Here is a 21,520-nt window from a genome sequence, read left to right as displayed (position 1 = left end):
CAGAGACTTTTTACAATGTGGCAAACCAAGAGGTGACATTCCCTCGCACAGGACACTCTCACTACCTAGGGTTAAAAGGTCACTCAACTTGAAAATAAGTTTGTGACTGGAAGTTCATCAGCAATGAAAACAGGTGGGGGGAAATGTTTTCTGTTGTTTGCTTTGAGCATTTTACAGCACTCTGTGTAGAGTCCAGTTCCCTGGTTTTGCTGATGTCATTGGCACTAATCTCATGGATTAGCATGACAGCTTCACACATAGGATTGCCAATTTTGTAATATTTTAAAACTGGACACACTAGCAAGAGTGCTGGAACCTCCCCCCGGCCGCCCCTTCCCCTAAGGCCCCACCCCTGTTCGCTCCTCTACTCCCTCCTCCGGTTCTCACTGCTTTTCTTCTACTCTGCCCCCTGCCTCTCCCACCCTGGGTCAGAAGGGACTTGCCTGTGGAGCAGGGACTGGGAGCTGCAGCCACCAGATGCAGATAGGAGGTGGCCCAGCTGAGTAGGGGCTGGCACAGGTGATGACCCGGTGCCTCCCTGCCTCCCCTGTCCGCAGTAACTGGACTTTGGGTGTCCAGTCAGTAGATCTGACCAGACACTGTCAGGTCCCCTTTTCAACCAGACTTTCTGGATGAAAACCAGACACCTGGCCACCCTATCCCCACAGAGCAGAACACAACAGATTTCCAGACCATGCTCCGACATGCGTCAGCTCACGTACATGCCAGAGGGAGCAACATCCATCAACTCAGACCTTTCTACATATGCTCAGGCCCTTGACCCCTCCAGACCCACTCCTGGTCCGTGTGGCCAGACGAAGCACAGCTCCCCTGGACCAGAGCAGGTGAGCCCAATCCAGCTACTTAAAGAGGGCTAGTAGCAGGCCTGAGACAGGCTGAGCCCTGGGGAGGGAAGCTAGCTGTGGTGGGTCCCTGTGGCTGCTGCTCCAGGAAGGGAGTGGAGAAGGATGAATTCAATCTGGAACACGTACAGAGAAGGGCTACTAGGATGATCCGAGGAATGGAAAACCGGTCTTATGAAAGGAGACTCAAAGAGCTTGGCTTGTTTAGCCTAACCAAAAGAAGGCTGAGGGAGAGATACGATTGCTCTCAAATATATCAGAGGGATAAATACCAGGGAGGGAGAGGAATTATTTAAGCTCAGTACCAATGTAGACACAAGAACAAATGGATATAAACTGGCCATCGGGAAGTTTAGACTTAAAATTAGACAAAGGTTTCTAACCATCAAGGGAGTGAAGTTCAGGAACAGCCTTCTAAGGGGAGCAGTGGGGACAAAAGACATATTTGGCTTCAATGCTAAACTTGATAAGTTTATGGAGGGGATGGTATGATAGTTGCCAAAGTTAGGCTATCCTAATTGATCTTTGACTATTAGCGGTAAATATGCCCAATGGCCTGTGATGGGATGGGATCTGAGTTACTACAGAGAATTCTTTCCTGGGTGTCTGGCTGGTGAGTCTTGCCCACAGTGTTTTCCTCAGGAATTGAATTGGGTTTTTTTTTTCAAATTTACAGGGGGGGTGGTGTCAGGACCAATGAGGGGGAAACCGTGGAGAGTGAAGCTGTATAGCACCATAGTAAAAAACTGAAAAATGTTTCATGACCATTTTATTAGATTTTAAAATCATCACACAAATTAAAGTTGGCTACTCAAGCCTTCTATGAAGCTCTACATCTACATCCTTCTTGGTTTCTTGTTATAATTTTGCACAACTCTGTTAATGAACTTCTTGAATGCAATGCATTCATCTTTGGTGGCTTCTCGTGTGTCCAGTACTTCCATTCCTTCAATTGATATGCTCATTAGTTCATTCACATGATCAGGCAGAAGGCGACTTCTTTCAAAACAAAAAATTCTACTCAATGATGAAAGAGAATGCTCAACTGTAGCTGTTGTGACTGGGAGTAGCAAGAGATGAATTCCTACTTCTTTCAGCCCAGGAAACATAGCATAAAGATCAGGTCGAGCCACTAGTGATAATAAAAAGGAAGTTGAAGTCAAATCTTCATTCTTTAGTCATATGATATTCCACTCTGTGTTCAAATTTTCTATTCTGTCCTGAGCACATGGCTGCCCCATTGCTGGTAGTCGGTGTTTTATAGGACAGGGATCTGTAAAAGCTACATAGAGGTTGAGTAGAATCTAGAAGTCGCTGTTGTAGGTTTTTTAAGAATCAAGTCTGTGTACTTTTTCAGTTTTCTTAAACACTTCTTGTCCTCTTCACTTAAGGGTGAGATTCTGTGGCCTGCATTGTGCAGGAGGTCAGACTAGATGATCATAATGGTCCCTTCTGCCCTTAATATCTATGAATCGCCTTCATTAGTCAACTTCTGGACTGAAGTCTTTGCTTCTTCCAGTACTTTTTCAATAGATAGCTCTCTGATTGATCCAAATGTAGCTTCTATTGCTGGGCAAATATCTACTACTGTTGTAGCAGATGCCTGGATGGCATTGTTTAATGACCGCAGTGGTTTCAACAGTAGACTTACAAGAGAGAGAATGGCAATAGTCTTCTCTGAACGTAGTAACAAAAGTAATCCACCAGCCTCACTACTTAGATCCATCCCATCTTGGTAGATACTTTCCAAAGCCAGTAATAATGGTTGGAGTAATTTTAAGAAAACACCCAAGGATCACTTGTGAGAAAGCCAGAGAATTTTCCCAGGTTGGACTAATTTGAACTTCAGTCCCAGTGTATCTTCTATATTTTCCAAGATATTCAGTCTTTTTGGACTCTTGCTGAAAAAAGAATATAATGAAGACATTAAATTTATAGCTTTTTAAAATGTCTTTTGAAGAGTCTGCAGCTCGTACTAGCTCTAGTTTGAGTAGATGGCCTCTGCAGTGTGTAGAGGAGAGACTAGGGCTACACTTTTCGCTGAGCAAAGCTTGTGCTCCACCATGTCTTCCAGAGAAGTTTCCAGCTCCATCAATTCACAAGCAGCCATCTTTTTGGGGTCCCATTGACATGCATTTAACTCTTCTAAGATGTGGGTTGTCACAGACGCAGCCATTCAGTCTTCTATAACTTGAACATCTAGAAATGCATCCACTGGCCTACCACTGACATCAAGATAACGTACACAATGACTTAATACTTGATGCCCATTTGCATTGGTGTGTTCATCAGCCACGTATGCAAATTTTTTGAATGTGGTGGGAGAGTTCTTCACTTTTTCAACTGTTGAGTCTTTCACTGTTGCACTACATGCATCTAGCCAGTCAGTTGAGTTTCTTGCAGAAAGATAGTGAGCATTTGCTGGTCTTGTTCGGAACCAGTGTTCAACTTCAGGATGAACAAGTGACAATGGACTTAACATTGGCCTCCAGTTTGTAGTGTGTGGTATCTCTTGCTTAAACAGAAAGTACGATGCCACGGCCATGTTTGTTCACATGAACTGTGTTGTGTCTCCAACATTCTGAACAGCCTCATTAACACTCACCAGTGTTGTCCTTGGTCAGTGGAGATTCAGAGTTCAGAGGTGCTTTCGCATGAGTTCATCTCCCAGGTGGGGGGCAAGAAAGCACCTTGCTCGTTCCTCCAGCTGTTCACTGTTCACTCTGGACACTGTTGTTCATTGTGCCACCGTTCACTCCATCACTCTGTTGCCAATGGCCCTGCAACGTCACCTTCTGCTGCCACCTGCCACTGTGACCTCTGCGAGTTGGTCTCTTGAGGTTCCAGCAGCTCTCAGTGATTTTAGCTGAGCTCTCAGTGGAGGAACCTCGCTGCTAGTGCAGGCTGGGCCGTCTCTTCCACAGAAACACTGTCCCACAGCAGGTCTAAGCACTTAGACCTGATCATCAGTGATTTCAGCTGTAGTGATCACTTAACAAACAAAGACTATCTATGGAGCCTAATCAGCTCTGTCTTTAAACAGTGGAGAGGGGCAGGTTTAATAGTACTTGTGACTCAGGCAGACCATCAAGCAAAACACCTCTCTCTTTCTCTCTCTCTCTCTCAATGCCCTCAATCAGCACAGGCTAAGTACAGTTCTGCTGCCCTTTACTCGTACAATAAGAACAACAACATTTCATTACACACACACACACACACACACATACCCCCCGCATTCAAGTGATTTGTAACCCAACCCCAGCCAAAATCTATCACTTGGGCAACACAGCTCTGTTTGCTGGATACCTAGGTAGATTAGGTGTGAATGTAAATACAATCTGGTCTTGAAGCCTTTCCCCCCCAGCCTATCACTAGCTGTCAGGGAGAGCTCATTTAGACTTTGCTTGCAAATCATAATTTGAAATTATTAGGTTGGCCAACATCACTGAAATGAATGCACTGACATGGTCATAAACTGCTGTACAAGGAAGCTAGTCGATGTTCATACTTTTCAAATCTATTATACTTTTTCAGATCCACGTATTTTATCCTATACTGTATATGCTTTTAAAGTGTGTATTAATGTTTCAATTCAAATTTCCAAACAATCACTAAATTGGCAACACTGCATGTAACTAGTTCTCAAAACTGGGGGTGGGGAAATCCCTGCTTGCCCACATGCTCAGGGTTTAGCTGATTGCCATATTTGGGGTCGGGAAGGAATTTTCCTCCAGGGAAGATTGGCAGAGGCCCTGGGCGGGTTTCGCCTTCCTCTGCAGCGTGAGGCACGGGTCACTTCCTAGAGGATTCTCTGCACCTTGAAGCCTTTAAACTATGATTTGAGGACTTCAATAGCTCAGACATAGGTTAGGGGTTTGTTACAGGAGTAGATGGGTGAGATTCTGTGGCCTGTGTTGTGCAGGAGGTCAGACTAGACAATCATAATGGTCCCTTTTGACCTTAAAGTCTATGATTCTAGGATGGAGAATGCCAGCAGCTGGTATGCCAGAGACCCTTCGGAGGTGTGGTCCTGGGGCGAAGGACACAGGTAAGACTGTTTTCTTTTTGAAAACTTCTGTTGAAGAAACAAATCTCTATGCCGGAGACAGGGTGTGACAGTGTGTACTTCGGAGCCAGGGAGAAGCCCGGTGCTGGTTAACACAACCAATGCACTTTACAGGGGGCTACAGCTTCAGTCTACCTGGAAGCAGAGGCAAATCCAGAAGGCAGCACCTCTCTCATTAAGCGCAGCAGGTAACATTGATGCTCTGGGAATGGCACTGGGTGGAGTCTGAGGTGTTACTGACCATCACTTGGGATTAGGGTACCTGAGGAATGTCTCTCCTCCAGCTGTGATCTAAGGCTTGCTCTCCAGGAAAGGTCCCGCTCAGGAACATTGTCTCTGTCAGGTCCACCAGAACCCCGAAGTTAGAAGGACACAGTGTGAAAATCATAGTTTTGGAAACCATGTCTCTCAGCTTTGTTACTAGCCCCACTCAGAACCTTCAGTCACATCTGTGTAGGCCTGTCTGTCTCCAGTGCCACAGCTTGCTTTGCTTGCCAATTCCTCTATAGGATGAGCGGGTTTGTTCACATACCTTGGGACTTGCTGCTCAGATGCCTCACAACACATACTCTGCAAGCCACACATTCTCTCCCAGGGCACCATGTGGGGACAGTAACTGGCCAGCGTATGTTAGAGGAGAGACCATTCATCTCCCCACCACACAGACCCTTCCAAATACCCAAACAGGGAACTCACATCCTACTACTTCTCTTCCCTGTCTCTTCCTCCCCCATTGATCATACAGAGGAGATGTGCTTCAGGCTCCGCATTCTCCATGGCTTTCCCCAGAGCAGTTGTCCGGGGCAGGACTGCAGACAGCAGCAGCTGCACAGATGTGGAGTGTCCTCAAGCAGCACACCCGTGCTCTGGGCTGCCCCCAGATGGAGCTGTTTCTCTGAAATGCGTGTTGCTAGGCAAAGATGCAGAACTAGGAACAGAGTGCTCCGTGACAGGGATTTTAAAGCATTTAGTCACTTTGAACTGGGCTTTCTATGGCCCTTTGACCTTCCAGTCTGGCTTTTTTTCCTGGGTAGTTGGGAAAGAGACTGGAAGATATTATTGGAGAAAGTGGGAAGTTCACAACAGTGGCTTTTTATCACATACAAGAAAGCAACATTACAAATTGTTTTTTCAGGTTGTAAAGTAAATCACTCAGAAATTAGGAAGTGCCACAATTAAGGCTCCCTTAATTTGTGGTATGTGAACAACCACAGCTCAGTTTCCTTGTGTGTACGCATTACGGTATAGCCTAATTACACATTTTCTACAGAACCCCTGCCTCACTCAGTGCACAGGATGGACAGGGCTAAGGAAACGAAGCTGCTCAGTTATTTGTTTTGATCTTTGACATGTAATGTGTGGCCACTGCTTTGTTTACTGAACCCTCTACGAACCCTGCACAGAATATGGGAGTGTCATTCATTGGGTCTTGGGCTTTTCTATGTTGTTGCTCATAACTGAAGGATCTAAGCAACTCAAACAACAGATGTAACTTCTCAAAACCCCTGTGAGGAGTGGGGATCTGGGTCTTATGGACAGGACACTGGCACAGGCAGATTCAGGCCAAAATTTGAAAAACTCCCCTAAGGCCTTTTCTCCACACAGATGCACCAATTTAACTAAGTTAAACCAATTTAAGCATTTCCACACAAGGGGAACATCATCAGTTTCTAAACAGATTTAATTCAATTGGTATAGCTTAAGTTTAGACAAGGCCTAAATTGGGTGCCAAAATTACAGAGCTTAACCTGAGACTCCCAGGACCCTATTTTTCCAGAGTACTATATGATTTTACAAAGCCCTCTACGGACATTAATTAATCCACAACACTGTGGCAGGAGGTGGGTAAGGACGATCTCCAAGTCACTTGCTCAAGGCCACAGAACAGGCCATTGGTAGAGGAAAGATTCAAACTCAGAGTTCCCTGGGGCAGATCCTCAGCTGATCCAAGTTATCACAGATCCACTGATTTACATGAGGGTATGAAAACTTACACCAGCTCCTGCTCATTCCTGCAGACCCTGCTGCCTGACTGCCCAGGGTGAGAGCATCTACAGCTCCCATGGATTTCAGTTGCAGTGGAGCGTTCGACCTCTGAAAATCAGGCCCTAGGTTTATTGAGTTGGACACCCAAGAAGTGAGGCAACCCCAGTTATACCAATATTTTCACAGTTGGTCACTAACTGGCTTAACCAGCATCACATTCAAATTCCGTAGCAGAGGCTGAAATGGAATTCAGTTTCTCTGTAGCAGTCATCTGTCATAGCTACAAGACTATCCATTCTCTTCCTGCAATTTGTCTTGTGAACTACATACTTTCCAACTTCTGCAACAAATCAAGAAAGGGTCCTACATATAACAGCCTCCTTCACTAAATACACCGGATTTATCCCCTAAGCATCATCTGCCCTGTATAAGGCAGGGATTTCTTGCCTTTAAGGGTGGGGGGGGCAGTAAAAGAGGGAAGCCTTCTGTTATGTACAACTGTAATACCTGCCAAATTTCAGTTCTCCTGCAAGCCAAGGAGGCTGAGCAATTGACAGCATTCAATTTTTATAAAAAAAGACAACACTGGACAACCTGTGCGTGTGTTGGTTCCACTCCCCAAACACATTTTTTGCGTAAGATTTTTTTAAAGATAGAAGTACCTGGTGCAATTAATTGTAAGTCCTCTGATGGAAAAGAATTCCCCCTCCCTCCCAAAAATATCTGCCTTCACCTCATCCCTGCCATTTAATTGTTTAGTTAAATGTCAGTGTTCTTCCTGGTCAAGCCTACATACTGGAATGGACAGAAGTTGGTGAGGGGCTACCTGAATAGCATGGCTCCACACATACATATGCAGATGAACTTGTTAGTCTCTAAGGTGACACAAGTACTCCTGTTCTTTTTACACTATAGCTGGTTAGTGAGCTGCATGTGCTGCAGTGGACACAGCAAGTCACTAACAAATTTCAATCCTCAGTTCCCGCACAGCAGCTCATTTAAGCAACCTCAGAGGGGGAAGTGGGGGTGCGCGCACACACCTGCATGCCATTGTCCCACAGGTCAAAAGATCTGAGTCGGGCCCACACAAAGTGAAGCTAGGATTTCATTCTCTCTGGTGACAGAAGGTGGGATCTCCTAGATGATTACTTTAGTGCTAGACATAGTCGGATCTGTTTTACTGCACTCTGACACACGATACCGCTTGGCACATGCGAATGGGTTGGTTTAAGATTTCATTTGAACTTTTCTGCCTGCAAGGTTAACTGTACTGGAAACAGAAACATAGGATCAAAAAAATGTAGAGGTGGAAGGGACCTCTAGAGCCATGAGCCAGACTGAACATTTTCCAATCTCTCTACTGTCCAGTAACTACCCTGAATTTTTTTTTTAAGAGACACAAGGTGGGTGAGGTAATATCTTTTGCTGGACCAACTTCTGTAGAGAGAGAGAAGCTTTCAAGCCACACAGAGCTCTTCTTCAGCTCTGGGAAAGGTACCACACAGGTCACAGCTAAATACAAGGTGGAACAGATTGTTTAGCATAAGTAGTTAGCAAATATTCTAAGGGGCAGTGGTTTTCAAACTGCAGATCACGACCCAGTACTGGGTTGCAGAATGTAACACACTGAGTCTCGGCAGCTCTGGTCAGCACTGCCGACCATGCTGTTAAAGGTCCCGTTGGCAGTGCTGCCCGGCTAAGGCAGGTTAGTCCCTACCTGTTGTGACACCATGCTGCACCGAAAGCGGCCCACAGCAGGTTCAGCTCCAAGGCAGGGGGACCACGGAGCTCTGCACACTGCTCCTGCCCCGAACACCAGCTCCACACTCCCAGTGGCCGATTCCCGGCCAATGGGAGCTGGGGGAGGGGACAGTGCCTGCATGCCTCTGCCTAGGAGCCGGACTGGCTACTGGCCACTTCCAGGGCACAGCGCAGTCTGTGGTGCCAGGACAGGCAGGAAGCCTGCCTTAGCAGCCCCGCTGACCAGAAGCTGCCCAAGGAAAGCCTGCACCCCAACCCCCTGCCCCAGCCTTGAGCCCCCCCCAAACCCAGAGCCCTTTTCTGCACCCCAAAACCTTCATCCCCGACCCCACCCCAGAGCCTGCACCCCCACCCAGGAGCCCTGACCCCAATCCCAGCCCAAAGCCCCCTCCCACACCCTGAACCCTGATTCCCAGCCCCACCCTGCAGCCCTCACCCCAACCCTCTGCTCGAGCCCTGAGCCCCTCCCACACCCCAAACCCCTCATCCCAAGCTCCGTTGAGTCACAGGCATCAACAATTTTCTTCAACTGGGTCGCCAGAAAAAGTTTGAAAACCACTGTTCTAAAGGATCATACAAGGTAGGAGTTGCCCATCGACACCTCTGCAGTCTTACCACAAAAGGAGGGAGTTAGTGGGCTACCGATTGTTGTAATAAGCCATAAATCTAGTGTCTATTAAGTCCATGATTTTTAGTGTCTAGCAGAGTTATGAATTTAAACTCCCAAGCTCATCTTTTGAAGTGTTGTATGGGTTTCCTTTGAGGATGAGGACTGATAGGTCAGATACAGAGTGATTGCTTTGTGAAAAGTGTTCATCGACAAGCAATAGGGTATTTGTTTCTTATTTTCCTGTGTGAGTTAATCTGAGAGTGTAATGACTGTCTGGTCTCACCCACATAGTGGTTATTGGAGCATTTAGCGCACTGGATGAGGTACACTGCCACATGCTGTGATATGCATATGCAGGATCCATGAGACTCTTGAAAGGTGAATTGTGGGGGGTGTTGATCACTGTAGCACTGGAGAGCTGTCTGAAGGTTTTCCATCTGTTGTTCTGGTGCCGCTTTGAGTGGGTGTGTCCTGGTCTGTGGGGAGCTTGCTTCTGATGATGAACTTGCCCCTTGGAGAGGCTGCGGGGTGGTTTGAAGGCCAGAAGTGAGGGCTCAGGAAAGATTTCTTTCAGGATGGGGACCCCATTGAGTATGGCAGTGTTGTTTGATGATACCCCACATGGGTTCCAATGTGGGGTGGTAGGGGTGTGAGGTCAGAGGGGTTTTATTTCTGTATTGAAGCAGGTTCTCTCAGGCTATTTAGGCAGCAGGTTCTCTCAGGCTATTTAGGCAGCCCGTTCAATGAGGCCCGTTCGTTGTTTGGTGAATGTGGTTTTAAGTGTGCTAAAGTGTATATCCCAGACTTTCTTCGCAGAGCACATTCTGCAGTATCTGAGTGTCTGGCGGTAGATAACTGATTTCTTGGTGTGTTTGTGGTAGTTACTGGATCTATAAAGGTAGGTGTGGTGATCCAGGCATTTCTTGTATATGGTTGGCTGTAGGATTCCATTGTTGAAGCTGATCATGGTGTCCAGGAAGTTGATGCTAGTGTGGGAGCATTCCAGAGAGTTTAATGGACAGGTCGGTGTTGAAGTTGTGGTGGAACTCTGAAGGAGTTTGAGTTGATTTTGTTTGCATTTTGAGTTTAAGACCAAAAAAACAATGAAGCTATCACATACATGTTGTGATCTTAGTCTGCTTTCAAGTATTTCCTGTAATGAAGTATCCCATTTCCTACCAAATATCATGCATCAGCATTTATGTCACAAATGTGCTTACTGCTTCATGCACAGTGATAATTAGTATGGGGCACTACTTTATCGGCAGAATACAGAGAGCTTTACAAGAATTTTTTAGTAGTATCATTCACCATTTTATGGACTGGAATATGAAGGCACCGATGGGTTAAGTGACTTGGCCAAGGTCACAAAGGAAGTGTCAGAATTAGGGCTCAATGAATAGTAGGAGACATTTTCTGAATTGAAAATAATTTCTGCAAAGAGCTTGTAGTGTTTGGTTTGCATCTGACGATTCAAAGTTAAGGTTACTGCAAAGGCTGGAACGGACTCTTGACAGAACACTGTACTGACACAGGAGCTGCATGTTTCAGAGACCATTCTGCATCCCTCCATCAGATGGGAGAAGCCCAAGTGCAGGACATGTTAGTGGGATTCATTCAGAGTCTGTGGCCATCACTTTATTACTGTTCGAAAGGAAGACTAAAATTCACACACACAAGTTGAACTACAATACCCACCTGCGGAAGTGAAGAAACAGATTGATAGAGCCAGAAGAGTTCCCAGAAGTCACCTACTACAGGACAGGCCTAACAAAGAAAATAACAGAACGCCACTAGCCGTCACCTTCAGCCCCCAACTAAAACCCCTCCACTGCATTATTAAGGATCTACAACCTATTCTGAAGGATGACCCAACACTCTCACAAATCTTGGGAGACAGGCCAGTCCTTGCCTATAGACAGCCCCCAACCTGAAGCAAATACTCACCAGCAACCCCATACCACACAACAGAACCACTAACCCAGGAACCTATCCTTGCAACAAAGCCCGTTGCCAACTGTGGCCACATATCTATTCAGGGGACACCATCACAGGGCCTAATAACATCAGCCACACTATCAGAGGCTCGTTCACCTGCACATCCACCAATGTGATATATGCCATCATGTGCCAGCAATGCCCCTCTGCCATGTACATTGGTTAAACTGGACAGTCTCTACGTAAAAGAGTAAATGGACACAAATCAGATGTCAAGAATTATAACATTCATAAACCAGTCAGAGAACACTTCAATCTCTCTGATCACGCGATTACAGACATGAAAGTCGCTATTTTACAACAAAAAAACTTCAAATCCAGACTCCAGCGAGAAACTGCTGAATTGGAATTCATTTGCAAATTGAATACAATTAACTTAGGCTTGAATAGAGACTGGGAGTGGCTTAGTCATTATGCAAGGTAGCCTATTTCCCCTTGTTTTTTCCTACCCCCCTTCCCCAGACATTCTTGTTAAACCCTGGATTTGTGCTGGAAATGGCTCACCTTGATTATCATACACAATGTAAGGAGAGTGGTCACTTTGGATAAGCTATTACCAGCAGGAGAGTGAGTTTGTGGGGGAGGGGGGTGAGAAAACCTGCATTTGTGCTGGAAATGGTCCAACTTAATTATCATACACATTGTAAGGAGAGTGATCACTTTAGATAAGCTATTACCAGCAGGAGAGTGAGTTTGTGGGGGGGGGGGGGGGGGATGAGAAAACCTGGATTTGTGCTGGAAATGGCCCAACTTGATTATCATACACATTGTAAGGAGAGTGATCACTTTAGATAAGCTATTACCAGCAGGAGAGTGGGGTGGGAGGAGGTACTTTTTCAGGCTTTGTGTGTATATAAAAAGATCTTCTACACTTTCCACAGTATGCATCCGATGAAGTGACTTGTAGCTCACGAAAGCTTATGCTCAAATAAATTGGTTAGTCTCTAAGGCGCCACAAGTACTCCTTTTCTTAATGCTAGAAGAGAGAGGCACAACCAAGTAATAATACCTAGTTCTTATATAAAGCTTTTCATCACTAGATCTCAAAGAGCTTTATAAAGGGGGTCAGTTTCAGTCTCTTCCCACACACTGATTCTGGACCAGCTCACAGGTGCACAGCACTTGACCACTCACGATATAGCTAGTTGATATTGGCAGGTCTCTTCAGAAGAGGCCTGAAAATGCAGCCCAGTCATGGACCGGGGCCTCCTTGTGCTGGGTGCTACACAAACCCAGAAAAAAAGAGAGGTCTCTGCCCTAAAAAGCTACTATCTAGAGACCATCTCATGAAGAGTTATTTATGCTTTCGGAGCAACTAATGGTCCCGCTACCTTTCCAAGATTGGGACATTGTCCAGACAACATCAGCACACCGAAATCCCCACATCCCATAATAACAAGGATGTTAAGGCCTTCCTTGAACTGGTTTCTTGGCAAACATTTACTGACAAAGCAAACTCTTTAAGGAGCTTACAAAAGCCAAACCATCCAAGAAGGAACTTCTATAAAATAAGGAAGCGGAGCATGCTTTTCAGGAACTAAATGGATGCCCATGTTCTCAGCCTGTTGTATTACAGCCAGATCTTTCACCTTCACTTTATAGTATACGCTGATGCACGACATGTAGGTCTGGGAGCAATTGCTGGGTCAGAAAATCAGAGAACTTAGAAATTCATTCCATATGCTGGGTGATAGTAGCATCTCTCTGAGCTGGTCTACAATGGAAAAGAAAGGTTTCAGAGTAGCAGCTGTGTTAGTCTGTATTCGCAAAAAGAAAAGGAGTACTTGTGGCACCTTAGAGACTAACAAATTTATTTGAGAATAAGCTTTCGTGAGCTACAGCTCACTTCATCAGATGCAAGAAAGTTATCCAAGACAAGGCTAAGAGAGGTGGCATAAATATAAAGGGAAGGGTAACAACCTTTCTGTATACAGAACTATAAAATCCCTCCTGGCTAGAGGCAAAACCCTTTCATCTGTAAAGGGTTAAGAAGCTAAGATAACCTCGCTGGCACCTGACCAAAATGACCAATGAGGAGACAAGATACTTTCAAAGCTGGAGGGGGGTGGGGGGAAGAGGGAGAAGAAAGGGTCTGTCTGTCTGTGTGATGCTTTTGCCGGGAACAGATCAGGAATGCAGCTCAGAACTCCTGTAAAAAGTTAGTAAGTAATCTAGCTAGAAATGCGTTAGATTTCTTTTGTTTAATGGCTGGTAAAATAGCTGTGCTGAATGGAATGTATATTCCTGTTCTTTTGTCTTTTTGTAACTTAAGGTTTTGCCTAGAAGGATTTTGAATCTGATTACCCTGTAAGGTATTTACCATCCGGATTTTTACAGAGGTGATTCTTTTACTTTTTCGTTAATTAAAAGTCTTCTTTTAAGAACCTGATTGCTTTTTCATTGTTCTTAAGATCCAAGGGTTTGGGTCTGTGTTCACCTGTACAAATTGGTGAGGATTTTTATCAAGCTTCCCTAGGAAAGGGAGTGTAGGGCTTGGGGGGAAGATGTCTCCAAGTGGGCTCTTTCCCTGATCTTTGTTTAACACGCTTGGTGGTGGCAGCATAGGGTTCAAGGACAAGGCAAAGTTTGTACCTTGAGGAAGTTTTTAACCTAAGCTGGTAAGAATAAGCTTAGGGAGTCTTTCATGCAGGTCCCCACATCTGTACCCTGAGTTCAGAGTGGGGAAGAAACCTTGACAAGGGGCTAGATCCATAAAGGGACAATGCCAAATGCCAACTCCTATGCACCCTGCCACCTACTGATATTGTCAGCCCTGAGTTAGTCACCCAAATTCCTCACACAAAGCACTGGGAGAGTTTGTTTATTTCTATGCTGCCACCAGTGGTGGCAGCATGTAGAGTATGCATAGCTACCTGCTGCAGTGAAAAGTGGGCTGCATCCATACTGCAGTGTGTAGCTACAAGCAGCAGTGAAAGGCTCTCACAGGAGGGAGCTGCTGGAGCCTTTCCCCACTGCCAGAGTCCTTCCCTATGGTGGGGAAAGGCTCTGGCAGTGGGACACTAGACTTATAAAAATAGCAGTGTAGGCAGGGGAAGCACTGCTTGGCCACGTGCAGAGCAGTGTAGGGTATGTACCCTAAGGGTTCAGATGTGTCTTTAATCTCCTCGCCTAAGCAGTGCCTCACCATCTACATTGCTATATACACCCATGGTAGTTGGTGTGCCATCTATGTACTCTACAGGCCACCGTAAGGCGTGCTCAGTGTGGACGTATCCTTGGGCACCTTTCGGGAGCCAGCACACTGAGTGGGAATCTGTCTAAGCCAGCCAGGACTGACATGCAGAGAAAAGCGTTGGGACTTCAGTCCCAGCTGCTTAAGTGCCTGTCTCACAGGCGGGAGGGAGACCCCGAACTCTGTCCAGGATTCTTAGCCATCAACCTCTCCTGCAGTAAGAAATCTCGGCCAGATCAGTCATTTCTCACAACCAGAAAGGGGAACCCCACCCCGTTACAACCGATAGCCCAGTGCTAGGGCACTCAGCTGGGATGTGGGAAACCCATATTCAAATCCCTGCTCTGGCTGATTTGGAGCAGGACTGGAACTTGACTGTACCACGTCCCAGGTGAGTGCCCTGACCAGCGGGCTACAGATTCAAACTCTTTCTTGCTCTTGCGTAATGAATATTTATAGAGTCGAAGGGCTTCAACAAGAGAAACAGAGCACCACCCCAAAATATCCAATAGCCTGGTAATCAGGGTGCTCACCTGGGAGATAGGAGACCTGGGTCCAAGTCAGCCAGAGCAGGGATTTGAATCTGGATCCCACTACCCAAGTGAGTGCTCTAACCATTGAGCTACTGGATATTCTGGGGACACACCCATCCACCCAAATATTCCCAATCTCTGAGGCCTGGTCCAGGTCTAGCCCTTCTTAATACTGCAAATCACTTGGCTTTGGCAATGAGTAAGTTAACTCCCAAATAAATATATTTTACCAGTTTAAAATGTGCTCCCTTTAAGTTTCCTGTGACACTCCCTTGTTCTTGTATTGTAAGAAAGGTCAGAGACTACCCAGGTTATGTATTTGCTTATTCATTTCCTCTAAAGTAAGCAGTTCTTCCCAGTCTCTACTCATGTAGAAGTCTGCATGCATCTCATGCTCAAATAAATTGGTTAGTCTCTAAGGTGCCACAAGTACTCCTTTTCTTTTTGCGAATACAGACTAACACGGCTGTTACTCTGAAACCTGCATGCATCTAATGATTTTCACCATCTTACGCCCCTTCTAATTCTCTGGAGTGAGGGTGCGGAGAACTGCATGCAGCGTTCCAGGTCAAGGGACACCCCTGATTTATATATAATGGCATTGTACTGTCAGTGTTATCTATTCCTTTCTTTAAAGCATAACATCTAGTTTGCTTTTTTAACTACCACAGTGAAGTTACCCGAAGTTTTCCTTAACATGGCCACAGTGATGCCCAGGGAGTTTGCCTGAGTGCCTACAGTTAATTAAGAACCCAGAAGCGTTGATCAGTAATTCAGATATGCATTACCTAGCATGTGTCAATATTGCATTCTGTCTGCTATTTTGCTCTTCACTCACCTAACTTTTTAGGTCCTTCTGAAGTTCCTTAGTCTTATCTAGATTGGACTAACTAAATAGCGGTCATCTACAAGCGATACAGCATCATGGCTCACTCCCTTTTCAATCTTGTTAGGGCGCAGTCTTTAATTACATGATTGCAAACTATTTACTCCCCACAGTACCTTGCTTTATTCAGTCTCTGACCCTGTACTACAGAAGACAAGGGAATTTTGCCATCAACTTCAATGGGAGCCAGGTCAAGCCCTCAGTGCACAGGATGGACAGTGCTTAGGGAATGAATCAGGGCTGTATAGTGAGGGAGACTGTTGGCTGTAGGATCCCTGCCTCATTTGTTGCAGAAATAAGGTGTGTTGGGAAGGAGGCAGGTGATTTCAGGGAGAAAGGATGGTTGTGTGGTTAGGGCAGTTGCATGCCATCAACAGCATTGGATTTTCTCTTTGCCACAGAGTTCCTGTGTGATGCTGGACAATCCATTTAAACCAAAGTTTTCCCAAGTGGTCACTAATCGTGTGTGCCTCATTTTCTTAGGTGCCCAACTTGAGGCCTAACTTGCAGAAATGAGAAGCACTCGCAGCTGCAAAAGTCGACTGACTGGAGCTGTGCTTTGAACATACGAAGTTCTCTGGGAAAAAAAACCAGGCCCTAGGCACCTCATGTTGGGCACCCAAAATAAAACAAACAAACCACCCCCACCAAATCAATGAATGATTTATACATCATTTCTATTTCCAGCTCCCAGCTATAGATGGAGGATAATACCACCCCCTCACCAGAGTGGTGGTAAGAATAAATTCATTAATGTTCATAATGTATTCAGATACTGTGGAGACAGCCACCATAAAAATGAAGAAATTAATTCTGTATTCAGGTCTGGTTTTGGAGGGTGTGCAATATATCTAGCCTGAGATCATACTGAATGACGGGAATAATAAATACTGAACAGCTAGCCACTCTGTGAGCACCATCTGTCCTGTGCACTGGGTGAGGCAGCAGTCTTGTGGAAATAACAGCATGTGATCATGTAATTAGAGAGTGCATCATAACACAAACTGTGCAGAGTAGGGTGCCCAGGCAACCCTAATTCTGACACTTCCCAACTTTTGAGCTCCTGACTGTCCAATCTTCATGCTCTTTTGATTTTTCTGTATATAATTGGTAGATATTTACTGCCGCCAACCCCAGAATCCTTGGGGCACCGTTAGCCTTTTGCCATGCTGAAAACTGACCACTGACCGTGTCTCTTCACTAGAAAATAGATGTGTTCTTAACTCACGTTAAAATCCCAGTGAAAGCAAGCGAGTCTGTAGTCTTCATGTGAATTAAAGTTTACCTTGACGTGCTACTGTGTGAAAACTACCAACAGCCTTGTCTTCACTAAGAATTACCTCAAGTTAGCTATCTTGAGTTAGCTAGCACAGTGACACATCTTTTTTCCTAGTGAAGAAAAGGCTTTATTCCTACTGCTTTAGCCCGTTTCTAATCCAGGACAGTAGTTTACATCTCTCTCCTCATGACTACCTAGGCTATGTCAACACCCCTTTTTAGCAGTAAAATTATAGTGAGATGATCACACACACACTCCCTGTGAAATCTTAGTGGAGGCAAGGCACAGGTAGTTAACTGAAGTCAATACTGTCTCCCCCTCCACCAACAGTTGACTTTACCTACCTATACTGCAGTAAACCAAGGGCATGTCTTCACTAGCAATGTGAAAGCGCTGAGTAGCGGCATAGCACTGGGAGAGAGTTCTCCCAGCGCTATAAAAAAAACAACCCACCTCCACGAGGTGCGTAGCTACCAGCGCTGGTGCACTGTCTACACTGGCACTTTACAGCACTGAAACTTGCAGCACTCGGGGGGGAGGTTTACCTGAGCGAGAAAGTTGCAGCGCTGTAAAGTACCAGTGTAGATAAGCCCAAATAGAGGACCTTGTCTCCATGAGGGATTTTACAGCAAGATAACCATCTGAAGTCAGCTCAACCTGTAAAACCACAGGTGTTTTGACAATGAAGACCTATCCCTAGTCTTCTTACTAGCAATTGTGAAGAACTGTCCAAGACTTTTTCACAGTCCAAATACATTAGAGCAATCAGCTCTCCTTTATCCAGTAAAGTTGAAAGAATTCTAGCAGATTGCAAAGGCATGACTTTTTCCTTTATTTTAGTTATCACACCAAGGAAGCCTCACAGATCTGTAATTCTCCGGTCCCCCTAATTCATTTTCTTCCCACATTATAGAATGAAAATATTATACCTATTTCTCTGGTATAGTAACTGTTTTAAATGAGACTGCAAATATTTGGTATCTGCTCAGCCACTTCATTCTTAAATTCATTCAGAACTCTGGCATGTATTATCTGGTTTTGATGACTTGTTATTCTGCTATTTATGACTTTGTTCCAATACCTCTTTTTGACACTTCATTCTCTTAGTACCTCTTTATTACCCAAAAAGTATAGGTTTGAGGTAGGTACCTCTAGCATCCTGTGTGGCAAAGACTGATGCAATTTGTCCTCTCTGCACTGTTCTTATCCCACTTAAGTGCTTCTTCACTCCCTGTGAAGAATTCTCACAAGATTAAATTAAATATTGAATTAAAATTCTCACAAGATTCCTGCTTCAAATGCATGAATTTGTTTTATGTATAAACAATTGCTCTTCAAATTCCCTCAGCACCTAATTTTCAACTCGTATTTTTACTCCTGTAAAATGTAGCAAACAATTACTTTCTTTCCAGTGAATTAAGACAATTGTTTGCCAACTTCTACTGGCCCCTTCATAACATTCATAGGTTGCAAAGATGAGGTTTAATGCATAATTTGGCCTGCAGGGTATTGATTAGAGTCTGGACACGTGAGAAGCAGAGAACCCAGTGTCAGTCTCAGAGCCCAGGCTGAGTTTGTAAGGATTGCAGATGATTTTACCTGTAAGCAGAGCAATTCTGACAGTCATTGAGAGACAAATGACCAGAACATCATGACACTTTTCACTCTTCTGCCAAGAGCATTTAAGGAGCAATTGCTGGACACAATCAGATTTCCAACCCACTAACCCAGTGTCTAAGCTGCCATTTTTTGGCAAGACTCAAGACACTACTAAAGAGCCAACTCCAGTAGTAGCTGCCTTTCACCCATGACCTGGAGCCCTCTCCCACGGGCTGTAGAGCGGGACACAGCTCTTTGATCACACTGATCTCCTCAGCCATGGGCAGCAGGCACATCTCTGTGCTCATTACTGGACATATGTACAACATTTGATACTGTGAATCACAGGTTACTGCTATGCAACTTTAGGGACTTTGTGGCATACATGTATCACTCCACCATATAGTGGGCCCAAGCTACCAAAGGAATCTCCTCCTCTCCATCACAGAAGCCTTGCAAGAAAACTGCACCCCTCAGGTACAATGGAGCTGTCATAACAAGACTAGGGTGACCAGAGAGCAAGTGTGAAAAAACAGGACATGGAGTGGTGGGTAATTGGTGCCTATGGAAGGCAAAGCCCCAAATATCAAAACTGTCCCTATAAAATCAGGACATTCTAAACAAGAATGAGATTCCAGAGAGCAGGAGGGAGAGCTTATTCCAGATACAAATCCAACCTCCTGCTCCTCAGCTTTCCACCAGCAATGAAATCAGAACACCACTCACAGGAGTTACCCCTCCCAACCTGAGACTGAAGCAGAGGGCAGCAACAATGCACTTGCTTCTCTTCTCATAAGGAGCACAGATTCCAGGAGGCAGATTGGGTACCTGAGTTTGCAAAGTCAGCCCTCAGTTTGTGTAAGCAGCTTGCCCAGTCACCCGGGAAATCTGTGACAGAGCTAGGATTGTCACACCAAATACAAGCTCATTCTTCCTCTCTTGAGGATCACTGCCAGCCAGTGCCCTTGCGTCTCCTAAGTGCAAAGCTATGTGTTGTTCCAAAGGACTGTTCTATCATTCAGAAACAAGTGCCTCATCGGAATAATGCCTCTCCACTGTGGGCCCTAAAGTGTCATTCTTTTTATTGATTTATAAGTCATCCATCAAAGTATATTACTAGGTGCTTATACAAGAGTTACAACAAACCTTCCCAAGTTCCACACAAACTCAGCAACTGTTTGGGGGTCAGGGGAATGGGGAAAGGGACCCACTTTAGGTAGAAGAGAAGCACTGGGCTTTTGGGCTTTTCTGCCATTACATTTCCCATTACAGTTAGAAGGAGCATGCTACTGCTCTTCTGCTTCCTACAATATTCATTGCTATTGCCCACTGATGCCATTTGTGTTTCTGTGTTAGTTACCTGGGTGTAATGCACAGTGCGAGCTCACCCACACTTCAGGGCAAGCCTTGATAATAGCATTCCCTACCAATAGTACCTAAACTGGTTGCCAGAATGGCTGGCAGTTACACAAACACACTCAGGGAAATTCACAAGGGGAGAGGCGAAATGACCCAAAGCCACACACAGGGCACACACACATCAGACCGTCTGGATTACCCATTTCCAGAAACGGCCCCAGCACTGAGTCCTACACACCAGCCCGGCTTTCTTCAGCTGGCCTTAGCCCCAATCCTGCACCTGGGCCAGTTACCAAGGGAACTTCCCTAGGGGACAGGCTCCGGCTGTACCCTGGCTAGTCCGGGCTGGGCTGGGAGGGCACAGGTGCCCTAGAGGAGACAAAGCACTGGGGTTTGGCCAGCACTGACCCTGGATCCGACACGTGGGTGCTCCTCTAAGGGCGGCCCTCTCCACCGCGGGAGCCTTGGCTGCTGCCCCACGTGCCAGGGACCCGACAGGCGGCAGTCCCTGCGCCCAGCGTCCTTCAGGCCCGAGCTACGCCAAGCTGCAGCTGCGGGGCGCAAGGAGCTTCAGGGCCAACGCCAGGCCTCCCCCGCAGCCACAGCGCCCGCCCGCGGGGCCCCCGGCGCCTTAGCCCACCCCCGCCGCCCCCACCGGCCTGGCCCGCAGCCCTGCTCTTAGACACCTCCAGCCTGGCACCCAACCCCTTCCCCGGCCCCGCCACCCAGTTGCCCCCCCGCCCCGCCCCGCCCCGCCCCGCTGCTCGGACCCAGCCCCGCGTCGGGGCCGGGGCTCCCGCCAAGCCTAGCGCCCAGACCCCCGGCCGGCCCCCACCTGTTCTCTGGCCGGATGCTGAGCAGGTAGCTGCGGCTGTCGGGCCGGGCGCTCCAGCCGGGGCCCTCGCCCTCCTCGCTCTCCGCCCCGGGGCCGGGGGAGCTGCTGGGGCTGTAGAGCGAGTAGCGCCCGTTGCCCGAGTAGGAGCGGCTCAGGGGTCTCCGGCGGGAGCCCATCTCCACCCGGCGGCGCCCGCCCTCCCGGAGCCCCGACGACAGGGGGACTGCGCGTCCCGGGACGCGCTGGGGGAGCGGGCTGCCCGCGGGGCGGTCCCCGACCTATCCTGCGCCCCCGGCTCCCTGCGTAGCGCCCGCCCCGCTCCATCAGCGGCTATTTTTAGACACCAGCGCTTCTGTCAGCATTTCCAGGCCCCGGGCGCCGCGCCCCACCGCACATGGGGCTGTCACTCACTCGGAGCCGGACAGCCTGGGGCACCCCGCAGCCGGGTTCCGGCACCGGGATCTCCCAAACCGAGCACCTGCAGCCCCGCACTGGGACATTGGGCACCAGGACCCCACGCCCGGGATCCCCGCACTGGGACACTGGGCACCA

General features: G+C 46.8%; 1 protein-coding gene across 1 annotated transcript in view; it reads right to left on the bottom strand.

The window, feature by feature from the left end:
* The window catches only part of ALPK3 (alpha kinase 3), an 88,696-nt gene extending 67,459 nt beyond the window's left edge, over nt 1-21,237 (bottom strand). Inside the window, exon 1 of the mRNA XM_073363255.2 lies at nt 20,969-21,237. Within this exon, the coding sequence (XP_073219356.2) occupies nt 20,969-21,144 (176 nt within the window). The 5' untranslated portion in view covers nt 21,145-21,237. The remainder of the gene's footprint in view (nt 1-20,968) is intronic.
* Between the last annotated feature and the right edge of the window lie 283 nt (nt 21,238-21,520).

The sequence above is a fragment of the Lepidochelys kempii genome, chromosome 10, assembly GCF_965140285.1.
Source record: "Lepidochelys kempii isolate rLepKem1 chromosome 10, rLepKem1.hap1, whole genome shotgun sequence".
Taxonomy (NCBI): Eukaryota; Metazoa; Chordata; order Testudines; family Cheloniidae; genus Lepidochelys; species Lepidochelys kempii.
The sequence above is the reverse complement of the archived record's forward strand: the minus strand, read 5'-3'. Positions and strand labels throughout refer to the sequence as shown.